Genomic DNA, 15,419 nt, shown 5'->3' with positions numbered 1-15,419 from the left:
TACTGAACTCTTATTTGCAGTGTGATCATGGGTTATTTCTTTCAGTGTAAATGTTCATGCTGTTGAAATCACCCAAATGAGGGCAAGGTCATGAGGGGCCTGAACACTTTAAACACCTCTTTGTACGAATGCACAAATGTCCAGATGTCATATAAAGTACAGATTTACACATTATATTTTTTCAGTTTTATAAGTTCTGGTGGGAAGAAGTTTAAAATTACAAAAGCCCTGCATTTGCTTCTATCAAAATACGGAGCCTATCCCGAATGCATCAGGCAAAAGGCTAGTCCACCATAAGAAATCAAACTATCTACCTATCGATTAAATGTTTAAACTGAGTGCAGCTGTAGTATCTCATTCTCTAGAAACGTTAAGTGGAAAAATCAGATACGTATATAATGGATTTGGATGGGGACAAAGAAGAACGCCGAAAAAGCCTTTGTTTTAAACGTTTAATTGAACACCAGCACGCAGCGAAATAATGTTCAGTCCAAAAACCCCATTTTTTTCTAGAGCCTGCACTTCCAGCCAGTCTTCCCAGCCTGCTTTATGTCCTCAGGCCCTCTCCTCATACAGTCGCGGACAGGGTCACCCCATCATTTCCCCCAGAAGTGCCACCACTGGTTGCACACGTTATTTACAAGTTATCCACAATGCAACTATTTACACGAAACACATCTTACCGCCTAAGCACAGTAACGCGGGTCATTACAATACAGTCATGCCGATTCGCTAGCAAATAAAAGGCTGAAGAGTAACGAAATTGTGCGATATCAGAAGCAGTGCATTTTCAGTTTCGTCTTACTGGAAACTAGTGTTTACAAAACTTGTTCTTATATAATAGCTGTTTGAGCTACGCCTGCTGAAAGACTATTGGTGATGTGGCACGATAGAAGAACTAAACAAAGACTCCCTTTACATGGCATAACGCCTAATAATTTCAGTTAAAATTCAGTCTCCCTTCTGATTTATGCCCCGGGACCCACACACACACACACACACACATTTTCAGAACCGCTTGTCCCATACGGGGTCGCGGGGAACCGGAGCCTACCCGGCAACACAGGGCGTAAGGCCGGGGGGGAGGCACACCCAGGACGGGACGCCAGTCCGTCGCAAGGCACCCCAAGCGGGACTCGAACCCCAGACCCACCAGAGAGCAGGACTGTGGTCCAACCTGCTGCGCCACCGCACCCCCCCACAGTGCAACTATTTACACGAAACACATCTTACCGCCTAAGCACAGTAACGTGGGTCATTACAATACAGTCATGCCGATTCGCTAGCAAATAAAAGGCTGAAGAGTAACAAAATTGCACGATATCAGAAGCACACACACACATTTTCAGAACCGCTTGTCCCATACGGGGTCGCGGGGAACCGGAGCCTACCCGGCAACACAGGGCGTAAGGCCGGAGGGGGAGGGGGCACACCCAGGACGGGACGCCAGTCCGTCACAAGGCACCCCAAGCGGGACTCGAACCCCAGACCTACTGGAGAGCAGGACCCAGGCCAACCCACTGCACCACCGCACCCCCTATATCAGAAGCAGTGCATTTTCAGTTTCGTCTTACTGGAAACTAGCGTTTACAAAACTTGTTCTTATATAATAGCTGTTTGAGCTACGCCTGCTGAAAGACTATTGGTGATGTGGCACGATAGAAGAACTAAACAAAGACTCCCTTTACATGGCATAACGCCTAATAATTTCAGTTAAAATTCAGTCTCCCTTCTGATTTATGCCCCGGGACACACACACACATATTTTCTGAACCGCTTGTCCCATACGGGGTCGCGGGGAACCGGAGCCTACCCGGCAACACAGGGCGTGGGGCCAGAGGGGGAGGAGTCACACCCAGGACAGGAGGCCAATCCGCCACAAGGCACCCAAGCGGGACTCGAACCCCAGACCCACCAGAGAGCAGGACCCAGTCCAACCCACAGCACCACCACACCCCTGCTGTGGGACCCCATTCTACAAATCGATTCATTCATTTTAGTCTCCGCTCTGACATTCATCTTAAATAATCTACGTGTCTATATTTGGTGAGTTATAGAAGGTCTACCTGCTCTGTCGGGTTCTTTTTTTGTTACTTGTTGTTCTTAATTTAGATACAGTAATTCTTGTATGTTTGCAGCATACCTTCAGCAAAACATATTGAACAATGAAATTTGTATTTACAATTAGTAATCATCGAAATGGCATTGGGGGGGTGCAGTGGTGTAGTAGGTTGGACCGAGGCCTGCTCTCCAGTGGGCCTAGGGCTCGAGTCCCGTTTGGGGTGCCTTATGACGGCCTGGCGTCCCGTCCTGGGTGTGTCCTCTGTGCCCCGCGCTGCTGGGTTAGGCTCGTGCTCTCCGCATGGGACAAGCGGTTCAGACGGTGTGCGCGCGCGAAATGTCATTAAACATCCAAATTATAAAACTTTTAGAAAAGCTAAATAAAAAGTTGTAAAGCTTTTAACTTGACTTTTTGCGTACATTCCCTTTGTCTCCGCTGTGTTCTACTACAGGCGATTTAGGGTCTCTCGTTCTCATTTTGGTAAGAGATGGGTCGTATTATTGTAACTATTTGCCCTGGCCTGTTTTGTCATTCGTTTCTTACAACGTTTTAGAACTATATCGTCGATATATTAAGACTGCAGAATTTTTCTCTGGCTAATATTTAATATATGCAGTGGCTATCATCACACCGCAAAAGATTTTATTATGATGATGGAAATTATATAAGTGGACGCTATGATACATACGTAATGTATATTGCATAATTACATTATTTATAAATTATTAGTCAACATTCGAGAAAGGTAGTAGCTTCTTGGTGTGCTTTTTTATTCTTTTCACAGTTTTTTTTAATTTATTTGATTCCTTTCACTGTTGTTCGTTTCTACATATTCGACACTACACACACACACACACACATTTTCAGAACCGCTTGTCCCATACAGGGTCACGGAGCCTACCCGGTAACAGAGGGCGTAAGGCCAGAGGGGGAGGGGACACACCCAGGACGGGACACCAGTCCGTCGCAAGGCACCCCCAGCGGGACTCGAACCCCAGACCCACCGGACAGCAGGACCATGGTCCACGCCTCCACGCCACCGCACCCCCTTATAATATAGTCGACATTATTTCACATTTAATTCCAGCAGTAAAAAATAGTTCTGTTTCCCGTTGTGCTTAAACTATGGTTAGTATCATGTCTCTAACGATCCATGAACACCACTAAAACAAGCAGGAGATGGGTGGTGTTTTAAATGTAAACTGTTAAATTTTTTATATTTCCTAGATGATCTGATTCCATCATCCTCATGAAATAGATATGGGCGTGGTACGATGAATAAACTTTTTGAAAACCTTTCTCCCCCCCCCCCCCCCCCCCCCCCGAAACCAAGCGCGATACCGAGACGACAGCACTGAAAGCGAAAACTCAAAGCAGTTAATATTCGTGCTTGAAGTGAGACGGTCAGCTCCTGCCCTCAATCACTCCAGGCGTCTGTATTGGGTGTTTTGGTGATTTCATGAATTATGAAACGCCGCGCTTTGCTCAGCCGTTCAGTTCTTTCTCCTACTTTGGCTTCTCTAAGATCAATTATAGTTGCGTATATCCCAAATCGGATATGATACTGTGGCGCCCAGCACTCTGGGTTTGGATGAGGCGAAGGACGCCCAAGAAGGGTTCATTGTGAACGTTTATTTGAACACCCGAAAATAGGGAACTAATGCTCTGTTGGAAGACCCAGTTTCCGCAAGGACCTGCGTCTCAAACCAGCTTTCCCAGCCTGCTTAGCGCCTCGAGGCTCTCTGCTTTCTCCCCCCGCAGACGCAGTCACCCCCTTATATTCCCCGTACGTCACCTAAATCCAACCAGTCACAATAAGCAAATTTCCCGCTCAAACACAGTAGCGCGGGTCCTTACATTACTACAGTATATTAAGTGTGTTCATGAGTGACTCCAGTAAGCGTGACAATACGGCACTATTCAGTTCTGTTCAATTTGTTTTTATAAGACTTGCCAATAAGGTTGTCTATAAATTCTTTTCCATAGAAGCACAAAAGTGTAAGATGCTACAAGTCCAATAACTGCAAATTTAGTTATTTGTAATAACTGGATATTATAATGGATCCACTGTCTTTAAAAGCAAGTGTGAGAGAAAGGGCAGCAACTTCAGAATCGTGCATGTGTTCTCAAAACTTTGTTGAATGGCACTCCTGTCCAGGAGGCTGCTTTGACTCACGAAACTTCTTTGCAGTTGTAGTAGCAGACAAGAGCCTTTATCTAAAAAGTTTCCTCACCATTTTTTTCTGAGAGTCTACATGTGGCGTAGGGGTATGGACAGTGAATTTTCTTGGGATTTCATTAGATTTTGTTTTTCTTCTTTTTATTTTTAACACAACAGGTAATGCAGCATTGTTTTATACTGTATGCCCTGGGTTCGAATTCTGGCTAATGCTGCAACATTTTAATAAAACACTTACCTTGAATTGCTCCTGTAAAAGTGCACAACAGTCTCAATAGGTACAATACGATGTGTAGCTTGTCATTGTTGCAATTTATTTCCTCAAACAGTTCAAAGGCATGTTTTACAGGTGATCTGGTGACTCTAGATTGCCGTGTGTGTGTGTGTGTGTGTGTGACTGGAAGAGCATACATTGCTCTGGAGTACAACTGAGTGATTGACTGTGGGTAATATATCTATCATTGCAAGTCACCTTGGATGAAAATGTGTCAACTAAATACTATGCAGTATTAATTTTAAGTTGCTTCAAAAGTAACGTATAGTAAATGTAAATTGTAAATACAGTCATCAAATAGATTCATTTGGGTTAGGATGTGAATTCAACTATACGAGGAGATTCTTTTAATACCCCTGCTTCAATTTACAAAGTGTTTCCTAGGAACAAACTTGGTATTTGCACCCCTTCTTGCAGCTACAAGCAGAATTCCCAGTCCACCTAAAACATGTATTCAGCCTTTTGGAGGAGTTCAGCTCTAGGTGGAGAGAGTTTGCATGTTTTACCCCGTGTTTGTATCTCCACCCATGCACAGAATGCAGCACTGGCACTTACAAACCACTTCTGTTCCTCCCTTGCCTTAGAAATGACAATAGACACCAATAGGATTCGACTGGCTGGCACTTCTACCACCACCCAGACATTTTAATACTAGTTGTTCATATTTTACGTTCATTTATTTAACAGACACTTTTCTCCAAAGTGACTTCCAATGAACTCAGTGTAGTGTTGTCAGCCCACACACCATATTCACCAAGGTGACTTACACTGCTAGATACACTACTTACAATCAGTCACTCATCCATATATCAGTGGAACACACTCTCTATGTCACTCACACACTATGAATGAACCTGTAACAGCATGTCTTTGGATTGTGGGAGGAAACCAGAGCACCCAGAGGAAACCCATGCAGACATTGGGAGAACATACAAATTCCACACAGCAGGGATCGAACCCATGTTCTCTCACTCTACCCAGGTGCTGTGAGACAGCAGCGCTGCTCACTGTGCCACCCAGTGTAAATGCCTATTAGTTTTGGGTTTTAGGAATGCATTAAAAACATAGTTTACAATTGTAATTAATTGTAATTATGTCTTCAAGTCATGACGATTCCTGTTATAAAGGGTTTCCCAGGAATGCATTAGCTTTTTAAAAAGGGCAGAGACTGTATACAGTGGTGTGAGCAGGCCTGAGATTAGTTAATTTCATCACAAATGTCTTAATACTGTGTTAGGTCAACTGGTGACTTTCAAGGTGTCAGGCAGTGCTTTCAGAAATTACTTACAGCTCATCAAGGTAGAGTTTTGGACATACTTTTATTATATTTTGCATTTTTGAATCCAAAGAAAATGTTTTAATATAAATGCATTTACAATATGGGGGGCACGGTGGCATAGTGGGTTGGACTGGGTCCTGCTCTCTGGTGGGTCTGGGGTTCAAGTCCCGCTTGGGGTGCCTTGCAGCAGACTGGTGTCCCATCCTGGGTGTGTCCCCACCCCTCCGGCCTTACGCCCTGTGTTTCTGGGTAGACTCTGGCTCCCTGCGGCCCCGTATGGGGCAAGCAGTTTTGACAGTGTGTGTGTGTTCAGCTTAAATTACACACACACACACACACACTTTCTGAACCACTTGCCCCATACAGGGTCACAGGGAGCCAGAGCCTAACCCAGCAACACAGGGCATAAGGCATACACCCAGAACAGGATGCCAGATTGTCACAATGCACCCCACGTGGGACTCAAACCCCAGACCCACTAGAGAGCAGGACCCAGTCCAACCCACTGTACCACCACGCTCCCACACCCCCTTCCAGCTTAAATTCATCCAGTAAAAAATAGCCAATTGTATAAATGCATACCCATTGTAACTATTGTAAGCATCAGCAAAACAAGTAAATGTAAATGTTACGATTTCTCGAAAAAAATCATATTTTATTTCCATGAAATTGATTTTAAAGTTATGCGGATGTCTAAAACCCAGTGGAAATGAAAGCTCTTCAGCTGCCGGAGTATTGCCATAATGAAAACAGTTCATATACCAAGAGTTTGGGGGTCCTTTCACTTTTTTTTTTTTTTTTTTTTTTTTTTAGATTTGGGGGAAAAAAAATGCATTCTGGACTTCATGGACATGCCTAAATATTTACACACTCTCCAAACACAGTGTCAAGAAATAATAATAAAAAACACAGTAATGATAAGCTATTAAAATGATTAAGAAGGAAATTAACAGACTAAATTAGAGTAGAAATTTTACTGTTTACTAAACTGCAGCGCACATGTGAGTACACAACTGAAACCAAAACATAGCTCTACATTTAGTGTTTGCAACACAAATGAGGCTGTTTGACTGTCAAATGTAATCACTATTATCTAAGGATTTGTTTACAACACACACACATCTTCAGAACCGCTTGTCCCATATGGGGTCACGGGGAACCGGAGCCTTCCCGGCAACACAGGGCGTAAGGCCAGAGGGGGAGGGGACACACCCAGGACGGGACGCCAGTCCATCGCAAGGCACCCCAAGCGGGACTCGAACCCCAGACCCACCGGAGAGCAGGACTGCGGTCCAACCCACTGCACCACCGCACCCCTGTTTACAACACATATTCACTATTTCCTTTTAAAAACTATCCATATTAAAAACTAGGAATTTTTACTACACAACCACATTTACAGTGACATGCATGTCAGATGTACAGATTTGCAGTTAAAATTTGCATATTACAGCCAACAGTTAGCATTTAATACTAATAATTCTGACATGATGGGACTCTTGAAATTTCAGCTGTAAAAGCAAATAAAATGATCATCATGTGACAGGGAAGTGATAAGTAATTTAAATATTTATAAATATATATTTCTATGGGCCTATTGCTGAAAAAAATGTTTTCAAAAACCTTCAAAGAAGTATGGCATTCTATAACTAACAATTTGTTGAATTATTTTCATTTTCAATTATTAGGCTAATTATGGGAGACTTTGATGTAATTGAGGAGGAAGAAATGAAAGAGATTAGAGAGACACTGAAAAGAAGTAATTTGGCTTCATCAGATGAAAAGATTCAAGATACGAACCAGTTGGACCATGTTACATTTAACATTGCTGTCACTGGAGAGTCAGGATCTGGCAAGTCTGCCTTTGTCAACGCCTTCCGAGGCATAGGGCATGATGAAACCAATTCGGCACCCAGTGGTGTAGTGGAGACTACAATGGAACCAAAGTGTTATCCTCATCCCAAATATCCAGATGTTCAAGTATGGGACTTACCTGGAATTGGAACGCCGAATTTCAGGGCAGACGAATACTTTCAGAAAGTTGGATTTGCACGCTATGATTTCTTCATCATCATTGCATCAGAACGTTTCAAAGTCAGTAATGTGGAATTGGCCAGAGAGATCCAGAAAATGAAGAAGCGGTTCTACTTTGTCCGTTCCAAAATTGATGACAACATACGTGCAGAAAAAAGAAAGAAGAACTTTGACCAGGACAAGACACTGAATCAGATTCGAGAGGACTGCATTAAAGGTACAAATGATAATTTAATGTAAAACCAAAGTAACATAAATATAGAATTCTTGAGTTTTAGCAAACTATAGACAAAGGCATTTAAAATTCTGTTTGTATCTCAGTTGTTGAGTGTTGTATACATGTGTGCTTTCCAAATCTCTTCAAGGTCTTCAGAGAAATGGGGTGGAATCTCCAGTTGTCTTTCTGATTTCCAGCTTTGACCTGGGTTATTATGACTTCCCTTTGCTGGAGCAGACCATGGAGAGAGAGCTCCCCAAGCACAAGAGGAATATTCTGCTACTGTCCTTGCCCAATCTGATGCTGGAAATCATCAATAAGAAGAAGAAGGCCCTGCAGGCTGGCATATGGAAGAAGGCTCTATTATCAGGTGGAGTGGCCACAGTGCCCATACCTGGGTTGTCAGTGGCAGTAGATGTCACTATTTTGGTGAAGGAGATTACCAGGTATTATCAGGCTTTTGGCCTGGATGATGAATCATTGCAGAACCTCTCAGCCAGAACAGAGGTCCCTTTGGAAGAACTGAAAGCAGTTCGCAAATCTCCCTTGAATAAGGAGATATCAGCTGATGTGATTATTAAGCTGTTGACCAAGGCGGCTGGGGCTGGTTTAATGGTTATTGGATACTGGATGAGTACCATTCCAGTTCTGGGATCCATTCCTGCAGGAGGAATCTCATATGCTACCACATACCACATGCTTAAGAGCTGCCTGAATGAGCTGGCTGATGATTCTCAAAATGTGTTAATGCGGGCTTTGCAGTCTGAAGTATAAAATACTACTAGTTGTTCCATAATTATTTTCTGTTCATTGTAGAAGAATCTTTTCTATACACAAGTTCTTACTAATATGTCAGTAATCAATCTAATAAACATACTTATGTAAATGACACACACACACATTTTCTGAACCGCTTGTCCCAGACGGGGTCGCGGGGAACCGGAGCCTATCCGGCAACTCTGGGCGTAAGGCCGGAGGGGGAGGGGACACACCCAGGACGGGGCGCCAGTTCGCTGCAAGGCATCCCAAGCGGGACTCGAACCTCAGACCCACCAGAGAGCAGGACCCGGTCCAACCCAGCGTGCCCCCTTTACCTATGTAAATCATTATATAATAATAATATACTAGCCAGAGTTCACACACACATCATCTGAACCACTTGTCCCATATGGAGTCATGGGGAGCCTAAACCTACAACAGAGGGAAGGGACACACCCAGGACAGGACACCAGTCTATCACAAGGCACCCCGAGGGGGACTCGAACCCCAAATCCACCAGAAAGCAGGACCTGGTCCAATCCATTGCACCACCATGTCCTACACACACACACACACACACACACACACACACACACACACACACACACACACACACACACACACACACACACACACACACACACACACACACACACACACACACACACACACACACATTTTCAGAACCACTTGTCCCATACGGGGTCACGGAGCCTACCCGGTAACACAGGGCGTAAGGCCAGAGGGAGAGGGGATACACCCAGGACAGGACGCCAGTCCGTCGCAAGGCACCCCAAGCAGGACTCGAACCCCAGACCCACTGGAGAGCAGGACTGCAGTCCAACCCACTGCGCCACCGCACCCCCTTAGTCAGAGTTCAATTAAATTCAATTTAGTTATATGAAGTGCTCTTTTCAGACAGTGACAGAGCACTCAACAAAGGAATAAGAAAGTTGTCCATACATTAAATTTCTATAGTAATAATGCAATTATTAAAGCTGTAAATAAGCCTACTGGCCACTGAGAAAGGGAACAAGGAACTTTTATCCAAAAGCAAGAAACAAAAAAAGCTTCTGGAAGTCGAAGTGCCAGTAGCTGCCCACCCTTTCTCGGCATTGTAGATTAAAATAGACTTCTAAGTCAATTTACACCTGTTTATTCCATTGTAACTCAGTGCTAAAAACTTGATGTCCCAGTTCACATAAGCAGGTCACTTCCACTGTGGCAGGCAGTCAACAGCTTTCACATTCCTTAGAATAACTGGCAGACTATTCCAAAATTCAGGCGCTATATACCTAAAGACACAACCTCCTACTTAGATCTTATTGGTCACAGGTACTTCAAGGTAACCCGCATCCAATGAGTGAAGACAACATCTTATTAAGGGAAGCTGGGGCAATGCTATTTTCTGCATTATAGGTCAAAAGTAAGGTTTTATAATCAATTCTAAACTGGAGTAGTTCAGTAGCATTTGTGAAAGAGGTCATTCACAGTTTTTACATTTCAATAGCTGATTTAAAAAAAGGAAAGAAAAATCACATTTCGAAAGTAAGCAATGAATGTTTTTTCTATGTCTCAGTATACAAAAGATTCAGATCCCCTGCAGAATTCATGGTCTAATTTTTCTCATTTGGATAATATGTGATAGAATTCAGTAATTTTTGTACAACATACACTTTGTGTATGCTGCTGCTTCAGAATAAGCGCAATGAGGTTTTCCTAAACCCGTTGTATATGTGGCATATATTGAGGCAACAAGTGTACTAAAAATTTTACTTTTCCTTTGTATAACGGGGTCCTTTATAGTGAAATCCGCTACAACATCTTGTGAAAATAGTGTTGCTTGAAAGTATGCGAACCCCATGTCCCTTAGTTTTAACACGAAAAGGTTATTTAATGAGAAGCAGGCTTTCCTCTCTGACATAATATAAAAATATAAAAACAAAGTAGTGCAGGTGCAGAAATAAGTGAATACTCAAGTTGCACTGGCTAGGCCAAGTCGATAAGTAGAATCAAGTGTGTAAATCAATCATTTATTAATTTCAAGTTTATTTTAAGATTGATTTTATGTTTTATACTTATATTTTCGAGGGGGTGCGGTGGCGCAGTGGGTTGGACCACAGTCCTGCTCTCCAGTGGGTCTGGGGTTCGAGTCCCGCTTGGGGTGCCTTGCGACGGACTGGCGTCCCGTCCTGGGTGTGTCCCCTCCCCCTCTGGCCTTACGCCCTGTGTTGCCGGGTAGGCTCCGGTTCCCCGTGACCCCGTATGGGACAAGTGGTTCTGAAAATGTGTGTGTGTGTGTACTTATATTTTCTATAAATATTTTATATTTTATTCCAGAATAATGGCCATCCCTAAAGGGTTTGATATGAATACCCTTACATAAAGTGTCTCTTGTGGCTTTCCAAGTCAAACTCTGAAGCTGACAGGGACGGTACAAAAGCTATTCAGTCACCTACAGAATTCATGGTAGAGTAAAAATAGTTTGGATAATGTGTGATAGAGTTCAGTAATTTTTCATGCAAATATTATACATTTTGAGGGGGTGCGGTGGCGCAGTGGGTTGGACCGGGTCTTGCTCTCCAGTGGGTCTGGGGTTCGAGTCCCGCTTGGGGTGCCTTGCAACGGACTGGCGTCCCGTCCTGGGTGTGTCCCCTCCCCTCCGGCCTTACGCCCTGTGTTTCCAGGTTAGGCTCTGGCTCCCCGCGACCCCGGATGGGACAAGCAGTTCTGAAAATGTGTGTGTGTGTGTGTGTGTGTGTGTGTGTGTGTGTGTGTGTGTGTATTATACATTTTATTTTGATTCATTTTTTTATTTCAGGTGATATATTTTTAATCTGTGATATGATTACGTATTTCTTTTCCTTAAGAAATAATGGTAAAGCGGCCCAACCTCCCAATTAATCCAGCGGCAAAATTTACTTTGCCTAGTTAAATCTGAGAGCACCTCAACTTTATGACTAAATAATCATGTGGTTCTATTCCAAGGGTTCAGAGGACAACGTAACCCCATCCCAGATCTGAGCAAGATGGTGGAACCCACTAAGACACAAAACACACCACCACAAAGGTGATGTGTTTGTGTCTACTGTCAAAGATAATTTTATCATTCATGCTGATATTAATAGATTTTTCAAGTGACCAGGCCTCTTAGTGCTTAGTGATGATGATGTGGCAGAACTGGTAGTTTAATGTGGAATGTTGTTCAGGTTGTGCAGTTTGACAGCCGGTGAAGAGAGGCCGGGGTACACGCTGTATCCAGGGAGCACAGAGAAGAGAGCAACCACACCTGACCCTTGCCATCAACATACAGCCACATAACCCAAAAGGCACATGTGAACATAGCATACACAGTAACATTGCTAAAGCACATCAGGCACTAAGGCTGTTAGACCCCAAGAAGCTACAGAACTACAGTTTCCTGATTTGTCCAGTCTATCCTCTCCCTTCATTTATAGCTCTGGCAACAGCAGTAGGTTGACCTGTTTTCATGTGTGCCCACCTCTCTCCAATTCATAGTAAATATCTTGCTCAAGGGTACCATAGCAGGAGGTTAGGCAAGGGATGGGTGCATTCATTAACCAGGTCTGTGTCCAGCATGGACAACATGCCTCAGAAGCTATGCCATAACTTGTATTGTATTTCCATTGGTTTATCACACTTATGATTCACAATTTTTTCACTGTGTTACGTCATAATGGGGAAAACAATTTTGCAAAGAGGAGTGTCAGAACCCGGCGACACCCGACGTAAGGCTGGAGGGGGAGGGGACGCCAGCCCGTCGCAAGGCACCCCAAGCAGAACTTGAACCCCAGACCCACCAGAGAGCAGGACCCGGTCCAACCCACTGCATCATTGCACCCCCCATATTTCTTATTAATGTGTTGATAATTCTTGTTTAACCAATTGAATATATTCAGATCATGCCAGAAGAGAATGGTGCTGTGGTGTGGCACGATGGAATTGGCCTGTACCCGTTGTGTGGTGGGTCTGGGGTTTGAGCCCTGCTTGGAGTGCCTTGTGGTGGACTGGCGTTCTGTAGAGGGTGTGTCCCCTCCCCTTTTGGCCTTCTGCCCTGTGTTACTGGGTAGGCTCCAGCTTGCTGCAACCTGCTTGGGACAAGCAGTTGTAGACAATGCAGGTCATGCCAGATGTGTGTTAATCTGGATCTTTCTATAGCACAGCTAAATCTGTCTTTTTTGTCTCAGATTCCTTTGTGCTCACACAAGCCAACACCCAAGAGATAAACACATGCCTGTTTCTCTATACTGATTCACGATGCCAGTAGCAAAGTTGCCACTACCTACCATTTTGTTCAGTCTCATTCACAAAAGCAATGCCCTACAAAAATGCAGCAATGCGCACATGCCTGTGGATAGACAAGTGATAAGTAATTTATAAATATATATTTCTATAGGAGGGGGTGCAGTGGCGCAGCGGGTTGGACCACAGTCCTGCTGTCCGGTGGGTCTGGGGTTCAAGTCCCGCTTGGGGTACCTTGCGACGGACTGGCATCCCGTCCTGGGTGTGTCCCCTCCCCCTCCAGCCCTTTGCCCTGTGTTGCCGGGTAGGCTCCGGTTCCCCGTGACCCTGTATGGGACAAGCGGTTCTGAAAATGTGTGTGTGTGTGTGTATTTCTATAGGCCCAGTGCTGAAAAGAATATTTTCAAAAACCTTCAAAGAAGTATGACATTCTATAACTAACAATTTTTTACATTATTTTTATTTTTTATTACTAGGCTAATTATGGATGACTGTGATGTAATTGGGGAAGAAGAAGTGAAAGAGATTAGAGAAGCACTGGAAGGAAATAATTTGGCTTCAGCAGCTGAAAAGATTCAAGGTTACATTAACCAGGTGGACCATGTTACACTTAACATTGCTGTCACTGGAGAGTCAGGATCTGGCAAGTCCACCTTTGTCAATGCCTTCCGAGGCGTGGGGGATGATGAAACCGATTCGGCCCCCACTGGTGTAGTGGAGACTACAGTGGAGCCAAAGTGTTATCCTCATCCCAAATATCCAAATGTTCAAGTGTGGGACTTACCTGGAACTGGAACGCCGAATTTCAGGGCAGACGAATACCTTCAGAAAGTTGGATTTGAACGCTATGATTTCTTCATCATCATTGCATCAGAACGTTTCAAAGTCAGTAATGTGGAACTGGCCAGAGAGATCCAGAAAATGAAGAAGCGGTTCTACTTTGTCCGTTCCAAAATTGATGACAACATACGTGCAGAAAAAAGAAAGAAGAACTTTGACCAGGACAAGACACTGAATCAGATTCGAGAGGACTGCATTAAAGGTACAAATGATAATTCAACGTAAAACCAAAGTAACAGAAATATAGAATTCTTGAGTTTTAGCAACGTATACAGAGAGGCATTTAAAATTCTGTTTGTATCTCAGTTGTTGAGTGTTGTATACATGTGTGCTTTCCTAATCTCTTCAAGGTCTTCAGACAAATGGTGTGGAATCTCCAGTTGTCTTCCTGATTTCCAGCTTTGACCTGGGTTACTATGACTTCCCTTTGCTGGAAGAGACTATGGAGAGAGAGCTCCCCAAGCACAAGAGGAATATTCTGCTACTATCCTTGCCCAATCTGACACTGGAAATCAACAATAAGAAGAAGGAGGCCCTGCAGGCTGACATATGGAAGATGGCTCTACTATCAGGTGCAGTGGCCACAGTGCCCATACCTGGGTTATCAGTGGCAGTAGATGTCACTATTTTGGTGAAGGAGATTACCAGGTATTATCAGGCTTTTGGCCTGGATGATGAATCATTGCAGAACCTCTCAGCCAGAACAGAGGTCCCTTTGGAAGAACTGAAAGCAGTTCGCAAATCTCCCTTGAATAAGGAGATATCAGCTGATGTGATTATTAAGCTGTTGACCAAGGCGGCTGGGGCTGGTTTAATGGTTATTGGATACTGGATGAGTACCATTCCAGTTCTGGGATCCATTCCTGCAGGAGGAATCTCATATGCTACCACATACCACATGCTTAAGAGCTGCCTGAATGAGCTGGCTGATGACTCTCAAAATGTGTTAATGCGGGCTTTGCAGTCTGAAGTATAAAATACTACTAGTTGTTCCATAATTATTTTCTGTTCATTCTAGAAGAATCTTTTCTATACACAAGTTTACTAATTTGTCAGTAATCAATCTAATTAGCATACTTATGTAAATCATTATATAATAATAATATACTAGCCAGAGTTCAATTAAATTGTTTATTTTTATGGAGTGCTCTTGTCAAACAGTGACAGAGCATTCATCAAAGGCATAAGACAGTTGTCCATTCATTAAATTTCTATAGTAATCATGCAATTATTAAAGCTGTAAATAAGCCTACTGGCCACTGAGGAAAGGAACAAAGAACTTCTATCCAAAAAGCAAAGGACAAAAAAATGCTTCTGGAAGTCGAAGTGCCAGTACCTGCCCACACCTTCTTGGCATTGTTGATTAAAATAGACTTCTAAGTCAATTTATACCTGTTTATTCCATTGTAACTCAGTGCTAAAAACTTGATGTCCCAGTTCACATAAGCAGGTCTCTTCCACTGTAGCAGGCAGTCAATAGCTTTTACATTCCTGACAATAACCGGAAGACGA

At 43.5% G+C, this 15,419-nt stretch overlaps 3 protein-coding genes across 3 annotated transcripts; all 3 read left to right on the top strand.

Annotated features, from left to right (window-relative positions):
• The first annotated feature begins 7,489 nt into the window (after window positions 1-7,489).
• On the top strand, window positions 7,490-8,819 carry LOC114912576 (interferon-inducible GTPase 5-like). The gene is made up of 2 exons (XM_029260095.1): window positions 7,490-8,045; window positions 8,194-8,819. The coding sequence occupies exons 1-2, from the start codon at window positions 7,490-7,492 to the stop codon at window positions 8,817-8,819; spliced, it is 1,182 nt and encodes a 393-aa protein (XP_029115928.1).
• On the top strand, window positions 7,490-8,866 carry LOC108931257 (interferon-inducible GTPase 5-like). The gene is made up of 2 exons (XM_018746925.2): window positions 7,490-8,045; window positions 8,194-8,866. Exons 1-2 carry the CDS (start codon window positions 7,490-7,492, stop codon window positions 8,817-8,819), a joined length of 1,182 nt encoding a protein of 393 aa, XP_018602441.1. The 3' UTR covers window positions 8,820-8,866.
• A 4,666-nt stretch (window positions 8,867-13,532) lies between these two features.
• Window positions 13,533-14,883, top strand: LOC114909116 (interferon-inducible GTPase 5-like). The gene is made up of 2 exons (XM_029245929.1): window positions 13,533-14,109; window positions 14,258-14,883. Exons 1-2 carry the CDS (start codon window positions 13,551-13,553, stop codon window positions 14,881-14,883), a joined length of 1,185 nt encoding a protein of 394 aa, XP_029101762.1. The 5' UTR covers window positions 13,533-13,550.
• The last annotated feature ends 536 nt before the right edge of the window (window positions 14,884-15,419 follow it).

This window comes from Scleropages formosus, chromosome 18, assembly GCF_900964775.1.
Source record: "Scleropages formosus chromosome 18, fSclFor1.1, whole genome shotgun sequence".
Taxonomy (NCBI): domain Eukaryota; kingdom Metazoa; phylum Chordata; class Actinopteri; order Osteoglossiformes; family Osteoglossidae; genus Scleropages; species Scleropages formosus.
The sequence above is the reverse complement of the archived record's forward strand: the minus strand, read 5'-3'. Positions and strand labels throughout refer to the sequence as shown.